Source organism: Nyctereutes procyonoides, unplaced genomic scaffold (assembly GCF_905146905.1).
Source record: "Nyctereutes procyonoides isolate TBG_1078 unplaced genomic scaffold, NYPRO_anot_genome, whole genome shotgun sequence".
NCBI lineage: Eukaryota > Metazoa > Chordata > Mammalia > Carnivora > Canidae > Nyctereutes > Nyctereutes procyonoides.
In genome coordinates, this window is record NW_026575126.1 from 76,473,045 (window position 1) to 76,496,096 (window position 23,052).

The 23,052-nt window shown below is 47.4% G+C and overlaps 1 protein-coding gene and 1 pseudogene across 1 annotated transcript in view; both read right to left on the reverse strand.

Moving 5' to 3' along the window:
- Positions 1 to 23,052, reverse strand: part of CALN1 (calneuron 1) — a 483,340-nt gene that overhangs the window by 237,913 nt on the left and 222,375 nt on the right. Inside the window, exon 3 of the mRNA XM_055341425.1 lies at positions 6,185 to 6,328. Coding sequence (XP_055197400.1) covers positions 6,185 to 6,328 — 144 coding nt within the window. The remainder of the gene's footprint in view (positions 1 to 6,184; positions 6,329 to 23,052) is intronic.
- Positions 15,953 to 16,416, reverse strand: LOC129520311 (nucleoside diphosphate kinase A-like; annotated as a pseudogene).

The window sequence follows — 23,052 nt, forward strand, 5'->3', positions numbered from 1 at the left end:
GCCTTTATACCTATGATTATGATCAAATCAGCACACTCCAGGACTTTCAAGTCTGCTATGGGAGCATACAGAGAGGTGAGATGCTGCGGACTTCTATCAGTATAACCCCAGGGGACAGGTGTAGCCATGGACTCCAGGATGTTAAAACAAGGGAGAGAGAATATAATGTCGGCTGAGGAGGCTCTTACTGAAATGGGTACTCACACCAGAAATTGTTTTGATTACATTGGCTTGAGTACCTAGAAGTGATTCCAACAGTTCAGTCTTAGCTGAAACTTGGATTTCAGTGGCCAGCTGTCAGTAAGATTAAGATGGTAGACTTTTCCTGGGTTAACACAGAAGAAGGAATTGCTTACGGAGATAGGAACATTGGAGTCAATTTTTCACAAACATCCACCACCACTATAGATCCCAAGAAGACCTAAAGAGGATTCCCCTCAGAAAGCAACGAGAACCCCAAAGATACCATCTTCAATCACAGACTCTGTTCTAGGGTCAGGCGTGACTCATACAAGTGTAACCTGAGGAGTGGCTAGAGTTTATCACCCAGCCAAAGGTGACAGTTTGGAGCAATAATTGGCAACCAAAATATTCACATAGAGGTTTACAATGCGTAGGTGATGTCATGACTCAAGTTGCTATGTGTTCTGTTCAGTCACTGCTTCAATGCCCTTTTGTCACCCTAAGAGGCCTATACCTACTAAAATCACAAAAAGACTAATGTATCTACAAGACAGGTGATTAAGATCTTGGATTCAGGGCACCTGGGTGGCTCAGCGGTTGAGCATCTGCCCTAAGCTCAGGGTGTGATCCCAGGGTCCTGGGATGGAGTGCTACATTGGGCTCCCCCCAGGGAGCCTGGTTCTTCCTCTGCCTGCATCTCTGCCCTTCTCTGTGCCTCTCATGAATAAATAAATAAAATCTTAAAAAAAAAAAAAAAGAAAAGAAAAAAGATCTTGGATTCATAAGGCTCTTACTAGCAGCGTGTACTAGGCAAATAACTTGAAATCTCTGTAGTTCATTTTTCTCACCTACAAAATGAAAATCATATACTTAGTAGTGATGGCTGATATGAGGACAAAAATAAAGTGCCTAGAACACTGTGAGGCCCATGGTGAGGACACTGCATGTGTTAGGGAGTATTACTGCTCTTCTGCGTTACTGGGGGCCTGGTGAACACTGCATAAGTGTTGGTCATTATTATTACCCCATTAACACTTAGCACAGCCAGATCATAGTAAACTCAACAATAATCCACTAACGGAGTGAAATATACAATAGTTTTATGCTTATTTATCCTTATTCACAAATGCAAATCGTTTGGACATACCCCTGTAGCCGACCTCCAGCGGGCTTGGGCTTGGTGAATTTCAAATCCCTGCAGGCTGAGTTTCTGGGAGGACACGAGTGTGGGGCTGCGCTCCAGGAACACGGCTGGGTTGACTTCCTCTTTCTCAAAGTGTCCCCTAGACGAGCACTCCGCAAAACTTCCTGAGTCTCTGAACCACCTAGGGCATTTACCTCTTACTCAGATCTCCTTGCTCAGACAAATATGCACAGGCTTGAGGATTTCTCTGGAGCTTTAGATTTTTCTTTCAGCCAGAGGTCCCCCGGTTACATCGGTGACCGCACCTCTGCCCATAGCTTGATGAGACTGTTAGGGGCTGCAGGCTGCTGCGCCCGCCCTGCGCTTTCTGATTCTAAGGTCTGTTCCATTTGTTTATTTAAACACGCCCCCCTGGTGTCTTCTGATGTGCGCCAGGTTTGAGACCCTCCGCTTTTCCTAAAAAGCCCCAACTGCTTCCACCTCGCACCAGGAGGTACCACTTCATGCAGCCTGTGGGCAAGCATCTCCCCATACACAGAAAAGGAGGGCGCATTCCTGCTCCCCAAAAAGACCCACGCCAGTCCCGGACGCGGCTGAATGTGAGGTAGGGATGAGCGCACGTCCGAATCAAGCTTGTGCTTTCTGTCTTCTAGGAGCTCAGGAAGGCCAACAGGGAGGTCCCGATCATGACGACTCAGCAAAGGCTATGCCTGTAACAAACACGAGGCCGGGACAGGGAAGACATGGACGTGCAGGCCCACAGCAGGGCCGCGGCTCGCTCTCCCGGGGGACCCGGCCACGATTTTGTGCTCTGCGATCCGGGGGGCCTGTCTCAAAGTGAAGCCAAAAGTGAATCTTGCCAACCATGGAAATCAGCAAATTCACACACAGTGGCCACCAAATAAATCCTTTTAAAATCAAACTAAACGGAGTCAAATTCACTATCCAGAGAAGGGCTTAAAAACAAACCACAAACCTGTTAAGACACAGGATGTCCTTTGGAAATGGCACATTTGCTGGAATTTCACGAGATTCTGCACCTTTGAGGGGCAGAAAGAAATCCAAGGAGGAAGAAGGCAAGGTCTGCCTTTGTTTCAAAGAGGGACTCCTGGTGGGTAAGTGGGAGCCCGAGGGAAGCTTGCAGGGAGGGAGGCTGGCAATAGCACTTGCCAGGGGGGCCCTAGCAAAGGCCACAGGCTGCTGAGAATGTCTCCTGGTTTCACTGTTTCGGGAAACTATTTGCAAAGCTAGCTGGATTCATTCCAGATGGCCCCAGTGGTGTGGTTGGGGAAACTATTAAAAGTTGGAAAAGAGCCAAAAATAGCCATTGGGTCTTGAAGATACCTGGTGAAGGAGGCTGGACGCTCCGAGGGGCGCCCCAGAGCTGCCGTGGGAAACACGTAGGCGAGGGGAGGCCACAGGGAGGCCCCAGGGAGGCCACGGGGGCCACAGTCCTTTGAGAGCAGCCTTTCTCATCCTGCTTCTACAAAAGATGTCAGCTTCACAGACACTTTTTCTGACTATTTTGTTAATTCTTCCCACGATGGGACATAACCAGTACTGAGATGCTCCGGAATAAAGTCCACTCCCCACAAGCCTGATTGACAGGACTGCAGGCTTCCAGATTCTGGGCTGAGGGAGAGATCCAGGCAAACAGCACCCAGGAAAGGTGAATCCTGACTCCCAACTGGTGTTAGGGCAAAATTCACCTGAGCGGCAGAGGCCGGAAAAGGGGAGAAGAACCCCAAGCACCAGCGGGTGTGCAATTGAGTTAAAAGTTACAAGAAAGAACTCTTGCAGTCAAGAGATGATGAGGAAGCAACAGGCATAGGGCACACGTTCTGGTTTTCTGCTTATTTAACTGGAAGCAGATCTGCCCATAGAGTGCACATGCGTGTGTGCACGCACACGCACAGAGTCCCAGCACTCAAGGCAAACTGGCCACAGGCCAAGAGAGCCATCCCAGACCCTCCAGCTGCCTCCCATTGTGTCCTCTGGAAAACCAGCTCTACACACAGACTGTAACTGTCTGGCTCCTGCGGGCTCCATGTCCAGGAAATCCCGCCGAGCTCCCTAATCCAGGGAGGTTACTATTACATGCTCAGCCGGCCAGGCACCCCACTCCCAAGGAACCACCTAATGAAAGCCTCATGTGTCAACTTCAGTTGCACAGACACACTCAGGCTATTCCAGCTGGGCCTCATGCCGAAGATATGACCTCACCGTCGGGCAAACCAATAGGGACCCCAGAAAGAGCAGATCGGTGTGTGGGCCAGACCTGCTCCTAATCACAGCCAGCTGGGATGGATGGAGGCACCACCACCTCTCCCGCTGCCCCTGGACACCAGGGTCTGTGGGCCCGGGGGCACCGTAATCTTACAGCTAAGAATCACAAGCTCCAGCCCAAACACCCCATTTTAGGGGCAGCACTCCCCTAAAATTTCTGCCATTCCACAAGTTTCATGCTGAAGAATAGCTTAATTCAGTAAGGCCAAATCTCTGTGGAGAACTCCCAGCTACAGAAGCTAGAAAGGAAGGATATAATTAGGACTTTTTTTTTTTTTTAACAGAAGCTCAAAAGATCCATTAAGTGAAAGACACTGAGACACAGTCCATCCGTATCTGGGATGCAGTACCCTAAAAATCCCACTTACCAGCAACACTGACTGAACTCTTAAAAGACACACACTTCAGCCCCAGACTGGGCATCTCTCACTTAGCAATTTTTACACTTTGGCAATTAATAAACCAACCGGGTAGGCAATTCCTTCTACCTACATCACAGCTGTCTTCACGCGTTCGGTATTAAACCTTCTGTAGACAAAAAAGCCAAACCTCAAAGAAGCTGCACTTCAAAAGTAAAGAAATGTGTTTTCACCTGATGGTATCACCATCAGGTGAAGCAGCCAATGACCTCAATTTTTTTTTTTTTAAACTGGAGGTTTTTGTTAAAGGAACTATGAGAAGTTGTCTACAAGAAAATTGCCAAGTCCTTTTAAGTTCTGGTAAATTCTGCCTTTGGCATGGGTAGCTGAGTATGATAAGTTGTAAATAAGTTGGTGGAACTTGGAAGCTCTTAAACTGAATCCTATATGGATGAAGCTTTGCCTGAGTCCTGCTGGGTCCCTTGGACACACAAGATCCCCAAGACCCCAGGGATTCAGGGAAGATGTCCAACAACATAAAAACTCCGGTGAGCTGAAGTCCAATGAGTAAATACACAAAGCACTAGGTTTGACCTTAATGAAGACCCTTCGATTTCATAGGAATAACTCACACACAAAGGACTGACTCATTTTCATTGAATTTTGCTAATTCTATTTGCTTGTAGTCCATTTGACTAGATTTTGCCATAGGAGTTGTGGGCAGAGAATCAAAAGCACAGAATCTTTGTCCCATAAACGGAAGTATAGATTAAGATTTCTATTCTTTTAAGGAGGAAACTTTTTCTGGAAATGTGTCTCAGAAATGATGATGGGGGTCAATAGAAAACAGATTTTGCTACACGATATGTGCTTTGCTCCAGCTTTTCAGAAATATCTAAAGCAAGCAGCTAAATATAAAGCAAGGTCAAATCAGGCCTGCAAAGACACCGGTGAGTCACAATCAATCAGTGGTAAAGACAAGGCTGGGGCTGAACACCCCTGATGAAACATCTCTTTCCTGAACCAGAAAATAAATGCCCACAGCTGCACTTGGTGGTTGATGCTGGAGTTCATTCACCATATGGTCGCCCTTGTTATCATCCTTCCAGCAATTCCAGCAAGATAACAGGAGAAAGCTGTGTCTTCCAATCAGCTGCAGGCCAAGCAAACATCTCCCTACCAGGGTCTCTCCTCCAAGGGACTTCCTGACTATGCCCTGCTTCCTGTTTTTCACTTGTATACTTCATGCTCTACCTGAAAGTCCTAATGCCCACCACTCTGGACCCCTTAGGCCTGGGATCAAGCTGCTCTTTGGAGGGAGAGAGGGTGTGTTGAAAAAAACAAAAATAAGGGTTTTTTTCTTGGATCTTCAGCCAGGGCAAAATCTAAACGTCAGGAGGGTCACAGCTGATTTGGAGCAGCCTCAAGGTTTTGGAGCAGGAAAGAATCTGAAAGAGGTAATGTGTCACTTTCTAGAATTTTTTAAAACACAGTGAAACCCTCTTCCCCAGCAAGGTTGTATACAGAAACCCAGTAAGTAAATCACAGAGCGGAGAAGCTGTTATTATACCCATACAATGGCATATGATTTGGCCATAAAAAAAAACAAAGTACAAATACATGCTAGAATAGGGATAAATCTTGCAAACATTATGCTGAGTAAAAGCAGCCAGTCACAAAGGACCACACAGCGTAGGATTCCATTGATATGAAATGTCTAGAGAGACAGATAGTAGATTAGTGGTTGCCTAGGGCTGGGGGGTACAGAGATGAGAGGGGGCAGCTCAAAGGTAGAGTTTCTTTTTGAAGTGGTGACAGTGCTCTAAAATTGATTATGGTGTTGGGTCCCCAAATCTGTGAATACACTAAAAGCCGATGAATCGCACAGTTTAAATGGGTGAGTTTAGGGGATGTGGATTCTACCTCTGTGAAGCTATTTAAAAGGGAGGGAGGGCAGGTGGTAAGATCTGTCCTGGCTGTTCCGCCGGTCAGCCCGCCTTCCTCACCCTCCTCCCTCGGCGGCCCCAGAACCACCCCTGCAGGCCCCTGGGACTGCATGGAGTGTTGTTTGAAAAACCCTGAGCCAGCCCTCATATGTAAACCAACACATGAAACCAAGCTTTTGGGGTCCAAGTGCAAGACCTTTTAAAACCAAGGTGTCGCCGATGAGCCTTGCTCATCTCAGGGGGCACGCCGTGTACCCCGAGCTCACCGTCCATGTCCAGGCGCTGCATGATGATGGCCAGCTCCACCTCGCTCGGCATGTACCCCAAAGAGCGCATGGCCATTCCCAGCTCCTGCTTGGAGATGAAGCCATTCCCGTCTCGGTCCAGAACCCGAAAGGCCTCTCGAATCTCTAGGGGAAAGCAAAGAAAGTCCGGTGGTCACATGGCTTGGTCTTTTGCATTGAATTTATTGGTGATCCTATACTGAACACTCCTCACTGCTTTACAAATACTAATAGGTCAAAACCCTTTAAGCAGATAAAAGAGTGACCACAAGAGGAACAAAAGGAAAGAAAGGGGGAGGAAAGGGAAAAAAGGCAGAGCAAAGAGCAAAGGAAATGAGAAATAAGGAAAGGAAGGGAAAGGAGAAAAGAAAACCACCCCTGAGCATCCTAAAACAGCACGGTCAGCGCACAATTTGACAGTGGTCCCAGCGGAGACCCATGTTCGCCGAGGACACTTCCTGAGCAGGAGCAAGCAGGTTTCAGCTGTGAGGACAGAGCTGCCCCTTGGGCCCTTCGTCCCCCGGAAAGGAGCACACAGTTCCCCTCTGCAGACTCATATCTCAGCTCCCTGCTGCTGTTGGAGCTGCGCAGAAGGCTTTTTTAACCTAGTAGGAAGATGGGAGTTACGTATCCTGCTGTTTTTATTTCATCCTCTAATTTACAGCTGTTTTGCGGCTATAAACAACCTCAGATCGATAAGAGTGTCATAAAAGCTCAAAAGGCATCTTTAATCACATTCCAGGCCGGCAGTGGATTTGACTCTGCTATCAATAAGGCCATTCCCCTCGGCAGGGGATCACCCATCCTCTGACCTCAACCTGGGTCGTTCTGCATTCTCCCTCCAGAGTCCCCGAGGCCCGTCAGTTCTAGGTTGGCCGAGCATTTCCTAACACATCACACAGCCACAAGACGCGGCGTGGGGAATTCGAGATCAGAGTCTGAAGATGACAGGTTCATCAATGCTATCTGAGCACCAGATGTGGCTAGCTTTGACTTTTCATCAATAAACCCGGTGCAAGCTCAGGTTGCCAACACTCATCATGCTACTCAACAAGTATTGACTGTATGTACCTGAGGAGCAAAGAGTAATTCCCTCGGAGAACCAACAACAATCCGTTGGGCCTCACAGTTCTCCTCCAGAGCCCTACATTCCAGTTGGGAAGGAAGGACAGGAACTCTGGAAACTCATACAAGACACTGGCCCTAACCCATTTACCTACTGCTTCTTGAAATATCTATGTCCCAGTAAACACCTTAAACCACTCCCTGACCCAAACAAGCTTTGTCCCTTCCCATTTGATTTCCTGGGGCTGCTGTGACAAATCACTGCAAACGCTGTAACTTAAAACAACAGAAATGTATTCTCTCACAATCTGGAAGCAAAAGTACGAAATCAGGGTCACTGGCCCAAAATCAAGGTGGGGACAGAGCTGTGCTCTCCTAGGGCAAGAATCTGTCCCTTGCCTCTTCCAGCTTTCGTGGCTGCCGGCATTTCGTGGCTTGTGGCCAGGTCATGCCAGTCTCTGCCTTTGTGGCCACATCGCCTTTTCCTCGTTTGTCTGTGATCTTCCTCCCACTTATAAGGACACTTGTGATGGCATTTAGGACCCACCCAGATAATCCTAGATAAGTTCTCCATCTCAGGACCCTCAACATAATACCTGCAAAAGCCTTTTTTTTCCAAGGAAATATTTACAGTTTCCAAGAATGAGGACCTGATATTTCTGGGGCCCAGTTTTCAGACTGCTGCAGTATCCCATCCAGGGCTCCCACCCAAAACACCTTGCTTTCCTTTACCTGCCTGAATCCTGTCATCCTTCAAGGCTGAGAGTTAGGGACTGTGCAGTCCACAAAAAATGTCTTTGCCCACCCTGGCCAATGTTCTCTCCCTTTCTGCTACAGTTTGGTGGGTCATTCATTCCTTTCACAGGACATCAGCCTGTCCCATCTAAAGATAACGATGATTTGGTGCAGAAATCACAGTCTTTCTTCATCGGCTTCGTTCCTGTTTGTACTCCTACCCACACTCTGAAGGATGGGTTTGAGTAAGGATCACATATTAGTAGCAAATTTGCTATCAATACTAATTTTGCACGCTGCATGCTTTCTGAGACTAAGTGTGGGCTCCAGCAGACAGAAGACCAGGCTGTGAGCCGGGACCCTAGGCTCCTGGCCAGGCGCATTAGCTAATTAGGTCCACGGCCAAACCCTGAGGCCTCGGATTGTTCATGTGTAAAATGAGCTGGGTTGGCCACGAGGATCCCTACAGTCCTTCCAGACTTTTTCTGGGGATCTGTGGACATTGTTAAAGTGTTTAAGAGAAGAACAGGAAGCCTGTGTTCTCTTTCATACCCTATTAATCTACTGTTCAAACACCCCTCTTTTTTCCATTGAGGATAAAGAAAAAAATTTCAGTCTGGTCCAAATTCTGAATCAAGGGGTTTGTCTGCACTTTCAGGCTTTTCTCACCAATGAAACATGCCCAACACTCCCTAAGGCGGCCATATGTTTTCCTACCAAGTCCCAGGTGGCCCGGAAAGAACTTAGAGCCACTGCTCTGCTTGAGGTCAGGGCACACAGCACTCAAGGACAGTGGGGTGGAGACCACAGCCTCCATGACCGGAACCCAGATGCCGAGGGCAGGAGGATGCAGATGCAGGGTCCCCTCAGGTGGGAGTCAGCCCACAAGGAAGTCAGTCTGGCCCTGCCCTGAACCGGGACAGGCTTCTCCCTCCGCCTCCATCTCCCCATCTGAAAAATGGGTGGGGTTAGATCTCCTCCTAGCCTCTATAATAGTTTACTTCGGATCCAGCACATACCATGCAACAGGACAAAATGTCAGCTGATGACGGGGCCCAACCTGGAGTCAAAGAGGCCAGGGTCCCAGGTGGGCCATCCGGATGGTCAGCTGCATGCTGAGCTCCGCCCCTTAGTCTCCTTTCCAGAGGCACATTTCAGCTCCCCATCCCTCTGACTCAATCCTGAGCTCCCCAGCTGTTACGATCACTCTGACTGGACGATCCCTTGTCGACATGGTGACAGGCTCATTCCTGTGAACCCCCTGCATGCCCTAGATCCACAAATGAACAAGCCTGTATCCTTACAGTGGATACTCCAGAGACCTGATCAAGGATCTTCGTGAACTTGGACTGTATGGGCATGCCCCCCGGCCCCCACCTCACTACCTGGGCTACTCCGAGGTCACCTCACCCTTGGGCTGCTGGAAGCAGACGGAGAACATCCTGAAACTGCCCTGCCATGAAGGTACGTGCTCCATTAAGGCTTCAAACTCCCATGGTTTGCTGTCTGCAGTGAGTAGTCAGGCCGGCCCTGCTCAAGCCCAAGACAGCACAGCACAGGTACAGATCAACTCAGAGTTCTGTTTTCTGTGGCCCCAGGTAAGTGGGACAAAGCTGTACTTCCCTGTTTGCCCAGAATTTCTGCTCCTGGCTCCCAGGTAGAGTGTGTACGTGTGTGTGCGCATGCACATGCAAACAGAAGCAGACAAAGCCCCCTAATTTCATTTTCTTTCAGAATAACAGATAGAAGGGGTGCCTGGGTGGCTCAGTGGTTGAGCATCCGCCTTTGGCTCGGGGCGTGATTCCGGGGTCCTCGGGGTCAAGTCCCGCATCAGGCTTCTTGCAAGAAGCCTGCTTCTCCCTCTGCCTGTGTCCCTGCCTCTCTGTGTCTCTCATGAATAAATAAATAAAATCTTAAAAAAAAAAAAAGGCAAAATAACAGAAGGGAAAAAAAAGAAAGAAAAAAACACTAGAAATCCATAATAGGAGCCTCTGGGGATTTAATTTTTCCAGGGTAGGGAAGCCCAGGCAAATAAGAAGCTTATTAGAAGGAAATAGGTCTTGCAGCCGGAGACATGTGATGTGTGCCTCATTTTATTTTTATTTTTAATAGCAGAACAGGGTGTGAGAAATATGCCCATAAAACCAGTGGAGAGACGGAAGCAGGCCGGATCCCCCTGCCTATGGCTATAGGCAGCCTGCTGGCAAGACAGAGGGGCCCTGGCCCCTCTCCACGTCCTTGGGAAGTGGCGACCACAGATCAAGTTTTAGGAACAACCCAGTAATGTGGTGTGCTTTTCACTGGAATTTATTCTCTCTCTGGGCTACAGTCCCCAGTGCTTCAGAGTTACATAAGCATGCTGTGCTTTTGGTCTTTAAGTCAATTTCATGCTCAGATCGGGCACCAGCAAGGCGGTTCCATCACCTCCAAGATTCCTCTGCAGGCTGCAGAAGGGGCAACGGCGATGGTGATGAGAGCCTGCCTAGCTGCCATTTTGTGGAGCATGAAAGGAAGCATCGTGAGACACACCTTCCGACAACAGGAGTCCACACACTGCATATGGAATCTCCCAGAACCAAAGTCTGCATTCCCACAGGGGTCTGCACCTCTCCTCCCTGATGTTCTGGAGCCAAGCAAGGCCTGGACTAGAAATCAAAATGCTCTAGGTTCCCAGGAGATCAACTTCTCACTACACCAGCAAGTGTGTTTTCTTAAAACTATCAAAGCCACCACCGGTACCACCTGCATCCCAACACAGCACCTCCTAAGTTCCATGACACTCCCTGGGGATATTGTCAGTTTGGCCGGGAACAGTGCCAGAGGCAGGGCTCTCATATAGAACAGGCTTGTCGGGCAGGCCGCTCAGTAAAGGGCGCATCAGATGAAAACCAGACACCAGACACCAGCCAGAGTCAATATTCTTTGCCTAATGTTCTGGCCTTAAAGAATAGTCTGAAACTCACAGTGCTAATTTGCAAACTCCAATCGGTAATGAGGAACAACAGCCTTTCCTATATCAACCCCATTAGATGCGGAATCTGTTTAGTCTCTAAAGAGATGTGTCTTTAGGAAGAATGTGGGTTCTAAGCACAAGAAGCAATGGCTCTATTAACGAGCAAGATGTGTTCTGTTGATACATGTCTTTGAGAAATGGTGGAACTGGAGACATGCAGTTCAGCAAGGCAATTATTGAATACCAACAGAAGTGCACCAGAAAATACAAGATAAGAACCTCCAGATTTTTATTTAGAAGAATTAAGAGGACAGGGACTGAGTCAATGACCAAAGAGATCTAGAAGGACCTCTGCCTTCTCTGTGAAAGACGAATCTTTCGAGATGAGTCATATGGCCATTCATTCAATGAAGAGTTGCTGTTCACTTCTTGTATGCCATATGCTGTGCTAGAACAGTTAGGTAGCAAAAGAAACTTTCCAAGCTATGAGAAACTTATATTCCAGTCTGACCAACAGAGAGGTGACAGGATATTCATACCAGAGAATGACAAGAGCAATAATACAAATCTACACAAAACCCCAAGGATGTCCTTCCATTATGAGAGAGACAACTCTGTGAAAGTTGACACCACAATCTCCTGACAATAAGAGATGAGAGGGAAAAGTGCACCAGGGCAAGACTGCAAAGGGCCTTGGGAGCCGAGCTTTACTCTGCACACTACTGGTTGGCAAATGATGGCCAGTGGCCAAATCTGGCCCACCACCTGCTTTGAAAATAAAGTTTTTTTGGAATGCATCCATGCTTACTCATCTACGCACTGTCTGTGACTCTTGTCTACTGTCTACTGCTTTGGTACTACATGAATAAAATTGAGAAGTTGTGACAGCGATGGTTTGGCCTACAAGGCCTGAAATAGTCATACTTCAGCCTTTTATAGTTAGTTTGTAAACCCCTGCTGTAGGCCATAGGGAGCCCTCAGTGGTTATAAATTAAGAAAGAAAGAGAAGAAAGAAGAACGGAAGAAAGAAAAGAAAAGAAAGAAAAGAAAAAAAAGAAAAGAAAAGAAAAGAAAAGAAAGAAAAAAGAAACCAGACTGATTTTTTTTTAAAGATTTTATTTATTTATTGAGAGAGAGAGAACACAAGCAGGAGGAGGAGCAGAGGGAGGGGGACAAGCAGACTCTGTACTGGGCATGGAATGTGATGCCGGGCTCAATCCCATAACACTGAGATTATGACCTCAGACGAAATCAGGAGTTAGACGTTTAACCGACTGAGCTACCCAGGTGCCCCTGGATCAGACTGCTTTTTAAACTGAGGGTTCTAGCATCTGGTTGGCTAAGAGGTGAAAAGCAGAGCCCTCACCTGGAGGCCTCACCGGAGAGTCTATGAGAAGATGAGGAGTCTGAGCTCAGCAACATGGAGCTGCTGGCAGGGGCCATGTGACTTTTCTTTTTCTTTCAGAGAGGAAAGGGAAGGGGCATTCTGACCACACAGCGTACAGGGCACTGAGAGACACCAGGCAGCCAGATGTGGTGAGCATTTGGAAATAAGGGACTACCTATTGCTGACAGGAATGCTAAGTATACAATCAAAATGGAAAATGGGAACAGAATGACCATAATTGCATATAAAATGCTGGTTTAATCCCAGTGTGAGCTTTAGTGTGAGCAAGCTCCAATTTAATTCTACTCAATCAGTCTGCAAATACAACTAATTGGTTTCAATAATTAGGGAACGCAGGGGTGAGGGCTCCAAGGGCCAGGGGGACGGGGCCCCAAGGAGGATCTTTGTGTGGGGGGAGGAGGGATCAGAAGCGTCCCTGCATTGAATAACACTGACTGGGGGACGGCCACCTAGATGGGGCAGGGTGGGGCTCAGCACTGCTCTGTGTAATGCACTTTATGGAGCCGGATTTTTCTTGGTACTGTCTTCAGGGGGCTAAAGGAGCCTCAAGGCCAGGTTATTTGCTGTGTGAACCCTGACTGCATCCATCTCAACAAGTGCTCTTTCATTATGCTTCTTCCGTAGACTTAGACAGTAATGAACGCTATAGTGGAACACAGGAGAGCCCCAGGACGAGGGGTCCCAGCCCTAGAGGCATTTCTGTATTTCTCTGTTCATTTATCTGTGTAAGTGGAATCATGGTTCACAAAGGAGGCGTAAAAGATATAAGGTTTACTTGAGAAAAAAAGACGATGCCCAGGAGATAGGAGAGAGAAGTTGAAACAGAAAACACCTAGAAATATACAGGAAGGAGATGTGTTGCCTACTGAATTGTTAGGATTTCAAATCCATGTCTTGCAAGCTTGTTTAGGCATAGTTTGTTGTTTGAATTTGTTTTGAGTAACTTATTTTGATGAAATTGTTTTGAAGTTGGATATAGGGACCTTCTTCCTCCAACTCTTATACCTGAAGTCGAGAGGACTGTTGCATCCTTGACACCATGGTAATGGCAATAGTGTCCATCACGCGGTGGACTTTTCCATTTTAAAAATAAAGAGGTGTGACCAGTACCTTGAGAGGATTTGGTCTGGGTGAGGCTACCCTTTGCTGCATCTAAGCGGCTCTCCAAAGATCTTGAGACACTTGCTCCTGCCATTGCCAAGCTACTCTTGCTTGGTGGTGGTGTTTAAACCATGTAACAGTCTCAGGAAGAGAAGGGACATCTGTTTCTGCCTTGGCAAGTCTTCCCCTCATAGGCAGTGGTACAAGCCATGTAACAGTCCCTGGAATAATAAGCTTCAGAGCAGCCTGCCTTACCTGCCAACACACATACCGTCACCTGCTAGCTACATGCCCCAGCAGTGAACACCCTAAGCTGGCACCTGATATCCAGCTCTTAGTTAGAAGGCTGACTCTACTGAGAACCAACTCATAGAAGGGTACACCTCCAACTAAATTTGAACTTTATTTCTTTCATCTCCCCCTTTGCCTGAACGATAGCATAATCAATCTGTTACTAGCTTGAAGTATGCTATCTCTTCATTGGCTTATTAGGAGACATTACCCTGTGTGCTATTAGCTTATAAAATATTATTATTATTATTATTCCCACAGTGAACCTGGTTAAATCAATTACTGACAAAAGCAATCTCAGTCTTGAGCATAACTTGTCCCGAACAAAGCAAGGTGAGCCTTAGGAGAACCTGGAAGGAGGCTGAGAATTGTAGTCAATGCGACAAAGAGGGTTTTCCAGCAAGGGCACAGCATGGGCAAGGGGGCATAAGGGATGCATTCTTTGGGTCCAGGTTCCTGGTTACAGGCAAGGCCCCCTGTTGGGAGGCACTTGCAAAAGGACAGATATAGCTGGCGGTAGTCACCATCCTCCCAGACAGTATAATTGTCTCTGTGATCTAAGGTTAGCATCCAGAGTGGAGTAGGGCTCCTGTACGTTCCCTGGCGCCAGACCTACCCTGAGTCACTGGTAACCCTGGGAGCAGACAAGGGGCTGTGTTGAAAAACTTTGAAGACTCAACACTGAAAGCTCGTGGGCCAGTGATGGGCTGCTCATACTGGATATCTCAGGCCTTTTTCATTACCTCATGGCCCAAAGGCACCTCGAGTTTAAAACCAAAGCCAACTGCTTCCCTCTCCAGCATTCAGAAAGAAAAGCATCTTAGTAACTAACTTACTAGGTGGTGAGATTAGACAAAGACTTAGGATCCCAGGACAGGAAAAATAATCATTTCTTTCCTAAAATTGGGTAGCACCAGGCAGCCATAAAGTTGGAGGCATTTCTAAGGGTTAAGGGCAAGGACAGAGCCCCCAAATTTTACACCTGGGCAGATAAAGCTGAACTGATGTTAGGATGCCCAGGTGCTTAGTGGATAGGTAATTCCCCAACAGTATAAGAACAAAGCAGATTAGACCAGCTGCTAACAATGAAAGGCCATCCCAGCCAGGGGCACCCCATGTGGGACAGAATGTTCCAGGCAGGGTTGGAAGGAAAATCATTAAATTAGATGTGAGTATGTATGAGAGTGAGAATGGCTGGAGGGTCTTCAGACAAAAAGACAGGCTGATGACTGGAGAGAGAGGGAGGGAAGTGTTCTGTCTCGAGGGGTTCTGCACCTGGCCTCTGGGGTCCAAACACCAGAGCTGGACCCGCCCAGGAAGGCAACATTTTGCAGGTTACACATTAATGTATGCTTATGAAAAATGCCCCCAAAATGTATAAAGAAAAGAAATAATATAATTCTCCGGTCAGCAATCACCATGGTTAACATATTAGGAAAAAAAAAATGTATTAGGGCATTTTATTCCAAACTCTTTAGATACAAATATTCTTAATTAAATTTGGATTCTGCACTCTCTATAGCTTTATATATACTTTTTCCATTTAGCATACAATCATTTTGATCTTCTGTGTTATTAGTCTTTAAAAATCATTTCTGGGGGCACCTGGGTGGCTCAGTGGTTGAGCGTCTGTCTGCCTTTGGCTCAGGGCGTCCTGGAGCCCCGGCATCAAGTCCCACATTGGGCTTCCTACATGGAACCTGCTTCTAACCTCTGCTTATGTCTCTGCCTCTCTCTCTCTGTGTCGCTCATGAATAAATAAAAATAAAATAAAAAATAAAACATCATTTCTGATGGCTACATCATGTTCCATAATATGCCTATAGCCCAACTGAGTTCCCCAAACTCCTAGTCTGGGACTTTTAGATCACTTCCACTTTTAAGCAACACTGCCACAGTAGTCTTTGTAGGGAAATTTGCATGTGTTTTGATGATCCCTCCCTTAAGATAATATCTCAGAATGGAAATCCTAGGTCAAAGGGCAGAAACATTTTTTTTTGGGGGGGGGAATGAAACATTTTAATCTGATGGCAGCCCATAATACTGTACAGGGAGCACTCCCAGTTCCAAGAGGTCCCCTCCAGGTTATAGGGAGGTTCTCAAAAATAACTGAATTTGCAAGAGCCTGGCCCCTTGCTCATGGGAGGGAGAGGGAATGGAATGGGCAAACCACTGAGGTCTGCTTCCTCATCACTTGTCACTCATAAATCCAGTTCTGAGCACAGCTCTTGTAATCCACCAGCTCTTCAGGCTGGAACAAGCCAATCTCCTTCTCCGCACTCTCCACAGAATCGCTGCCATGGATAATCTTTCTGCCAACTTGGATGCAAAAGTCCCCACAGATGGTCCAGGTTTGGAGTCCGCAGGGTTGGTCTCCCCGAGCATCACTCGGCCTGTCTTCACCACATTCAGGCCCTCCCACACTATGGCAACCACAGGCCCTGACTGCATGTACTTCACCAGGCCGGCAAAGAATGGAAGGTCCTTCAGGTCAATATAGTGCTCTTTGAGAAGGTCTTCAGAAGCCTGGATTAATTTCATGGCAATGAGGCAGGATACCTTTTGCTCGAAACGCTTGATGATCTCTCCCACGAGGTTGCGCTGGACTCCATCAGGCTTGATGGCAATGAAGGTGCATTCACTGCTGGTCATGGTCCTTTCCAGCTGCTACCGCTGCAACTCCTTCTGGCGCCGCCCGGGCAGGAACATTTTTAAGGCCCTTCATACATATTGCCAAGTTGCCCACCAGTATCCATTTCTACTCATGATACTTGTGACACCAACTGGCAGGGGGCGGACTGGGTTGGGGACCGGGGTCGGGGGGGTCCCACACCAACTAATTCTCCAACTCCTTGGATACCAAGCCAGTGTCCAGTGATTTCATTCACTTTTGGCACTAGCTACTCACAGTTAGTGCACACCCCATGGGTTAGGTCCCACAAGACTCTCCTCACCTCAGACACCAGCTGCCAGTCCATCCGCCCATTCTCTGCCTGTCTGGCTATAAAGTCTGGGGTTCCTCCAAACCCACCATGGATTTGATAATTTGCTAGCATGCCTCACAGAACTCAGGAAAGCTCTTCCCTTACACTTACTGGTTTATTTTAAGGGATCCAACTCAGGAACAGTCACATGGAAGAGATGCCCAAGACAAGGTACGGAAGGGGTGCAGGGGGTGTGAAGTGTCCATACCCTTTCTGGGCACAACCCTCCCAGCACCCCCATGTGTTCACCAGCCCCAGAGCTCTCTGGACATTGTCCTCTACAGTTTTTATGGCGGTTCCATGACGTGAGCATGGCTGAGTACATCACTGGCCACTGATAACAGAACTCAATCTCTAGCCCTCTTCTCTCCCCAGAAGTTGGGGTGGGGCTAAAAGCTCCACCCTCTAATAATACTTTAGTCTTTTTGGCAACCAGCCCCCACCCTGAAACTATCCAAGGACACCAGCCACCGGTCATCTCATTAGCAGAGAAAAGACACTGACCACTGCAGAGGTTCCCAGGGTTTTAGGAGCTCCCACAACCAGGCAAGAAGATCAAATATAATTTCCTATTTTATCACAGTATCACACTCCCCAAAAGGCAGTTATCACCATCCTCCATTTCACACCATTTTTAGGCAGAGAATCCCAATCTCCTATGAGATATACTTTTCAACCAGCTATCACTTAGAGAGGAATCCACTCAAGTTCAAGATCCAGATGTTCATAAACAAGGGTGGCAAGGGGAGGAAGACAATTCAGGTATCGTCTAGAAAGACAAGCAGAAAAAAAAAAGAAAGAAAGAAAGACATGCAGGGTAATCACGGACTTTGAGTAAACCCCACACTCAGCCTGGCCCAAAGGAGGCGCCCAGGAACATGCATGTGCATGCGTGTACACACACACACACACACACACACACACACACTGCCTATACTCAGAGGGGAAGAGGGCTCCCCTGCCAGGAGAAGGAGGGGGGGCGGTGTGGGGAGAGCTGTGCTCCCCACTCCAGACTGGGATGGCGCCTCGGGCAGGGTGCCGGGCAGTTTGTTGCAGGAGGAGCCAGGACATCTCCAGGGCCCAGCAGACGGAACAGCTTCACGGGGACAAGTCTGGTGCCTCTGCACAGAAGGGGACATTTCTCACACAGCAATAAGCACCTTATCAGTGAAAGAGAGGCAAATAGCCCAAAATAGAAAGAAGGCCCCGGATCATTGGGCACATAAGACAATATTGCAAGCAGCAAATCGAGTGGAATTTATCTGTGTACAACATGCTAATCATTAATACAATTAATTTTTCACTAAGTCATGCTGTTCGTGTGCCATGAACGTTAATATCCTGAGATCAGAGACTAATTAACATCTGAGAAAACAAAATCATTTTGTGGATTTAGCACCAATGTGGAAGCCAGAAGAATAAGATCCAAGTTCCAGAAATAAACCAGAAGCAACCTGAGTGGAGAGAAGGAGACGACCTCTCAGGAGTGCCCCGCACCCCCTCCCCTCCCCAGGGGTCTCAGGAATTCTCTTGAGAAAGGAAATATCTGTTCAGCTCACTTCAATCCAACACATTTTTCTTGGGCACCCTCTGTGTGTCAGGCACTGTCCTAGATGCTGAAGACCGTGTCTTGGGAAACCAAAGTAGAAGAGTGGAGAGGCCACCCAACTGGGAAGAGGAGGCATCCACATGGAGCCAAAGGGAAGGGGAGGGAGGGCACCTTAGTGGCTGGAAGTCGGACTTTCTTGGACTCCTGCAGGCTATCATTCTCGACACCGAGTCCTTCTCCTGACCTCTGTCATCTCTCCTAGGCTGGAAAACAGAACATAACTTTACAACAGGAGGCCAACCAATAAGCCCAAGAAAATGTGAGGGACTCTTACTGCTGTTGTTTTCTAATGAGAAAAGGATTATTTTTAAAGGCAGTACAGCTTTGTTTTCATTGTGTCAGTTCACGGAGGGGGTGAAGACTCTGGACAGCCCGGTACACGGGACTCAAGAAAAGCCAGGAAGGAGGCCAGGGTTGAACAGGATGCACAACTCGGTAAAGAGGAGCTCTCAGGAGCCCAGCATACCTCTCCAGCCTGAAATGACAAGGAAGGGAAGAGCATGCCGTGGGCTCCCCCAGAGCAAAAGCTCTACAAAACTATCACACTTGGTTATGAAAACTGATGCCTCATATCCACTCCCTTGCCAGGGAAAGCCAGCAGAGCGCACAGTCTTTTTATTCCAACCCACAGTATGAAACACACTGCACATCATGACAGATGCATAATGTCGCTGTAGTACTTGCAGAAGGTGTGTGTGTGTGTGTGTGTGTGTGTGCGTGCGTGTGTACCAGGTTGAACCATGTAAAATTGCTTTTGTATAGGTAACAAATGATCAACTCCCAGCAATCTCTTCTGGTTCCAACCACTGTGTCACAGCTAACATTGATCACCTGCTCAGTATGTACCAGGCACTGGTCTAAGCACTCTTGGAATATTAGCTCATTTATTCCTCATGACACCTCACGAGGCAGGTTGTGTCATTACCCTTCACCCGAGGCCACGTGGTTGTGTCAGGGCAGTGATCTGAACCCAGGTCTTCCAGCCCCAGAGTCTGCACCTCAAAGCTTCATTTTCTACCTCTTTGAACGCACACTTCCTGAAATAGCACACACCCTTTCAGTGTGGGACATGCTCTGGACATGCTTTCTATTCTATTTCTTTCTTCTTTCTGACGCACGCCCCAGGTCACTAAATGGATCTCACTATGCACAGATGGTTCAGGACCCATACTCGGAGAAGCCCTGACCTGTCCCATGTCTTGGCTTCCCCAGGACAGCCACTGTCTCATTATTATTCTCTGGCACTAAGCACATCACCACATCAGACTCTCACCTAGCAGCCTCCCGAGCTGGTCCTAGGCTCTCCCTGTCGCCCCTGAATTGATGTCCATGTCCAGCACGGCTCCAGTATTGGGATTGTCTTGTTTCCCGCTTCTCCACCGAGCAATCCCTGTGCTTGCTGCTTCAAGAAAGGCAGCCAAGTGGGGTGCCAGGGGGCTCAGCAGTTGAACACCTGCCTTCAGCTCAGGTCATGATCCCAGAGTCCGGGGAGTGAGTCCTCCACTGGCTCCCCACAGGGAGTCTGCTTCTCCCTCTGCCTATGTCTCTGCCTCTCTCTGTGTGTCTCTCATGAATAAATAAATAAAATCTTTACCAAAAAAAAAAAAAGGAAGGAAGGAAGGAAGAGAAAGAAAGAAAGAAAGAAAGAAAGAAAGAAAGAGAGAGAGAGAGAGAGAGAGAGAAAGAGAAAGAGAAAGGAAAAAGAGCAGCAGCCAGGTGAAATGGAGATGACATGAGCCCAAGCTCCCCTAGTGAAGGCAAAGCACAGGTGCAGGAGGTGTGGTCCGACACACAGCCATTCGGGGTAGGGCCATAGGGCAGCTCACTCCCACAGCTCCCCGAGTTCCCACACAGCAGTCTTCCCATCAGCTCCTGGCCACATCACTTCCTACTGCATTCAGCTGTCCTGATCACTGATAAAGAGCCTGGATACGAAAGAAATTGCTCTCCACTGCAGGCTGCATAAATATCCCATTATCGATAGGAAGCAATTTATTTGCTTAAAATTGCCAACTCTCTCATTTTGTTTTAACATGCTGGTTCTCTATCAAAATGAGTCTGCACCTCTGAAAAGACTATTTTCAAAGCCTCACAATGGCTCCAGTGTGAAAAATAACACCAAAATCAGCTGAGGCAAACTGATCTCAGCCAGCCCTCCAGTAAGATAAGGGCAGCTCGGAAGAGGTGGGGGGGGGGGGGTGGAGGGTGGGATTGCTTGAGGAATTCTACTCAGAAACTGAATCCTAAGTGAGTCATAAGAGAGTAAGCCAACTATTCCAGAAACACAAGTGCACGCACATGCACACACACACACACACACCCCCCATTCCTGATCACCCCTGAAGAACCTGCGATCCCGTTGGGAGGAAGCCGAGGTGCCACACATGTCCATGTGGACTTCTGGATCACTGAAGTAAACAGCATGATGAAGGCAACATTTCAACCCATGGAGAAAAAGATGGAAGACTTAATTTACAGGGCTGCAATAATCAGTTGAGAACTTGGAACATATTAAGTTACGACTGTACATTACACATCTATCCAAATCTAGTTCTGAAATTTAAAAATGAAGGGAATTAGGGGATCCCTGGGTGGCGCAGTGGTTTGGCGCCTGCCTTTGGCCCAGGGCGTGATCCTGGAGACCCGGGATCGAATCCCACGTCGGGCTCCCGGTGCATGGAGCCTGCTTCTCCCTCTGCCTGTGTCTCTGCCTCTCTCTCTCTCTCTCTCTCTCTCTCTCTCTGTGTGTGTGTGTGCCTATCATAAATAAATAAAATTTTTTAAAAAAATGAAGGGAATTAAAATTATAAATTGGACAACAAAAGAAGGCCAAGTCACCTGGGTGCGGTAGAGTGAGTGAGGGGGGAAAAGAAGGAGGTGGTGACAGGGGAGAGACAAGGGTGGGAAGGCAGATGGTGTAGGGCTTTGGAGGCCACCGTCAGCACTTTGGGCTTTACTCTGAGATGGGAGCCACAGCAGATTGCTGAGCAAAGGAATGCCATGGTCTCATTTGTGTGTTAAAAGGATGCCTCTGCCCAAGGAAGACATACGGATGGCCAACATGCACATAAAAAGGTGCTTAACATCACCAATCACCAAAAAAATGCAAATCAAAACCACAATGAGGTATCACCTCCCACCTGTCAGAATGGCTATTATCATCACCAACACACAAAATAACAAGTGTTGGCGAGGCTGTGGAGTAAAGGAAGCCCCTGCGCACTGTAGGCGGGAGTGTAAATTGGTGAAGCCACTGTGGAAAACAGCATGGAGGTTCCTCAATAAATTAAAAATAGAACTACCATATGATCCAGCAATCCCATTTCTGGGTATTTATCCAAAGAAAATGAAAACACTGACTCAAAAAGATATATGCCCCTCATGTTCACTGCAGCGTTATGCACACCAGCCAAGACACAGAAGCAAGCTAAGTGTCCCATGTATGAGTGAATGGATAACAAAGATGTGGGGTGTATATATGCAATGGAATATTATGCAGCCATAAAAAAGAACGGAATCTTGCCATGTGCAATGACTTAGATGGAACTTGAGGGCCTTATGCTAAGTGAAGCAAGTCACATAGAGACAAATAACATGTAATTTCAATTTGTTTTGGAATTCAAAAACAAAACTGGAACTCACAGTGACAGAGAACAGATTGGTGGTTGCCAGAGGTGGGAAGAGTGGCAAGGTGAACAAGATAAGTGACAGTGGCCAAAGGTACAAACTTCCAGCGGCACCTGGGTGGCTCAGTCGGGTAAGCGGCGACGCTTGATTTCAGCTCAGGTCATGATCTCAGGGTCCTGAGATCGAGCCCCACGTCAGGCTTTGAGATCAGTGGGGGGGCTGCTTGAGGATTTCTCTCTCCCTCTGACCCTCCCCCTACTCTCCACTCTCTCTCTCTCAAATAAATAAATCTTTTTTAAAAATGTTTAAAAAATGGTGCAAACTTCCATTTATAAAATAAATGGCATAGGGATGCAACATAGAGCATGACCACAGTTAATAACATTGTATTCACGTCTGAAAGTTGCTAGAGTGTAGATCTTTAAAGCAAGAAAATAAATTTTGTGACTATGTGTTGTGATGGATATTAACTAGACTACTGTGATCATCTTGCAATATACACAAATGTATATACACAAGGACCTTGTATATACACAAGGTCCTACATCTGAAGCTAATATAATTTTTAAAGTATTTTTTTAAATATTTTATTTATACATTCATGAGAGAGAGAGAGACAGAGAGACAGAGAGAGAGAGAGAGAGAGGCAGAGGGACAAGCAGGCTCCATGCAGAGAGCCTGATGTGGGACTCGATCCGTGGTCTCCAGGATCATGCCCTGGGCCAAAGGCAGAGCCTCAACCACTGAGTCCCCCAGGCGTCCCTGAAACTAATATAATCTTATATGTCAATTATACCTCAATAAAAAAAAAAAAAGATGCCTCTAGCTGCTGCATGAACACACTCTAGAGAATAATAGGGGAGCACAGATGCAGGTGCCAAGGTCCTGGTGAGAGAAGGACACAAGAGATGAGGGAGGAGTGATCAGGTTATGGATGGTTTTAAAGGTAAAGCCAGCAGAATACCCTGAAAAGTAAGGTATGGGATGTGAGAGAAGGAAGGGAGGCAGGAGAGCTCCAAGGTTTCTGGCTACAGCACCTGGAAGGTCAGCAGGACTTGTTTGATGATGTGCCCAGAG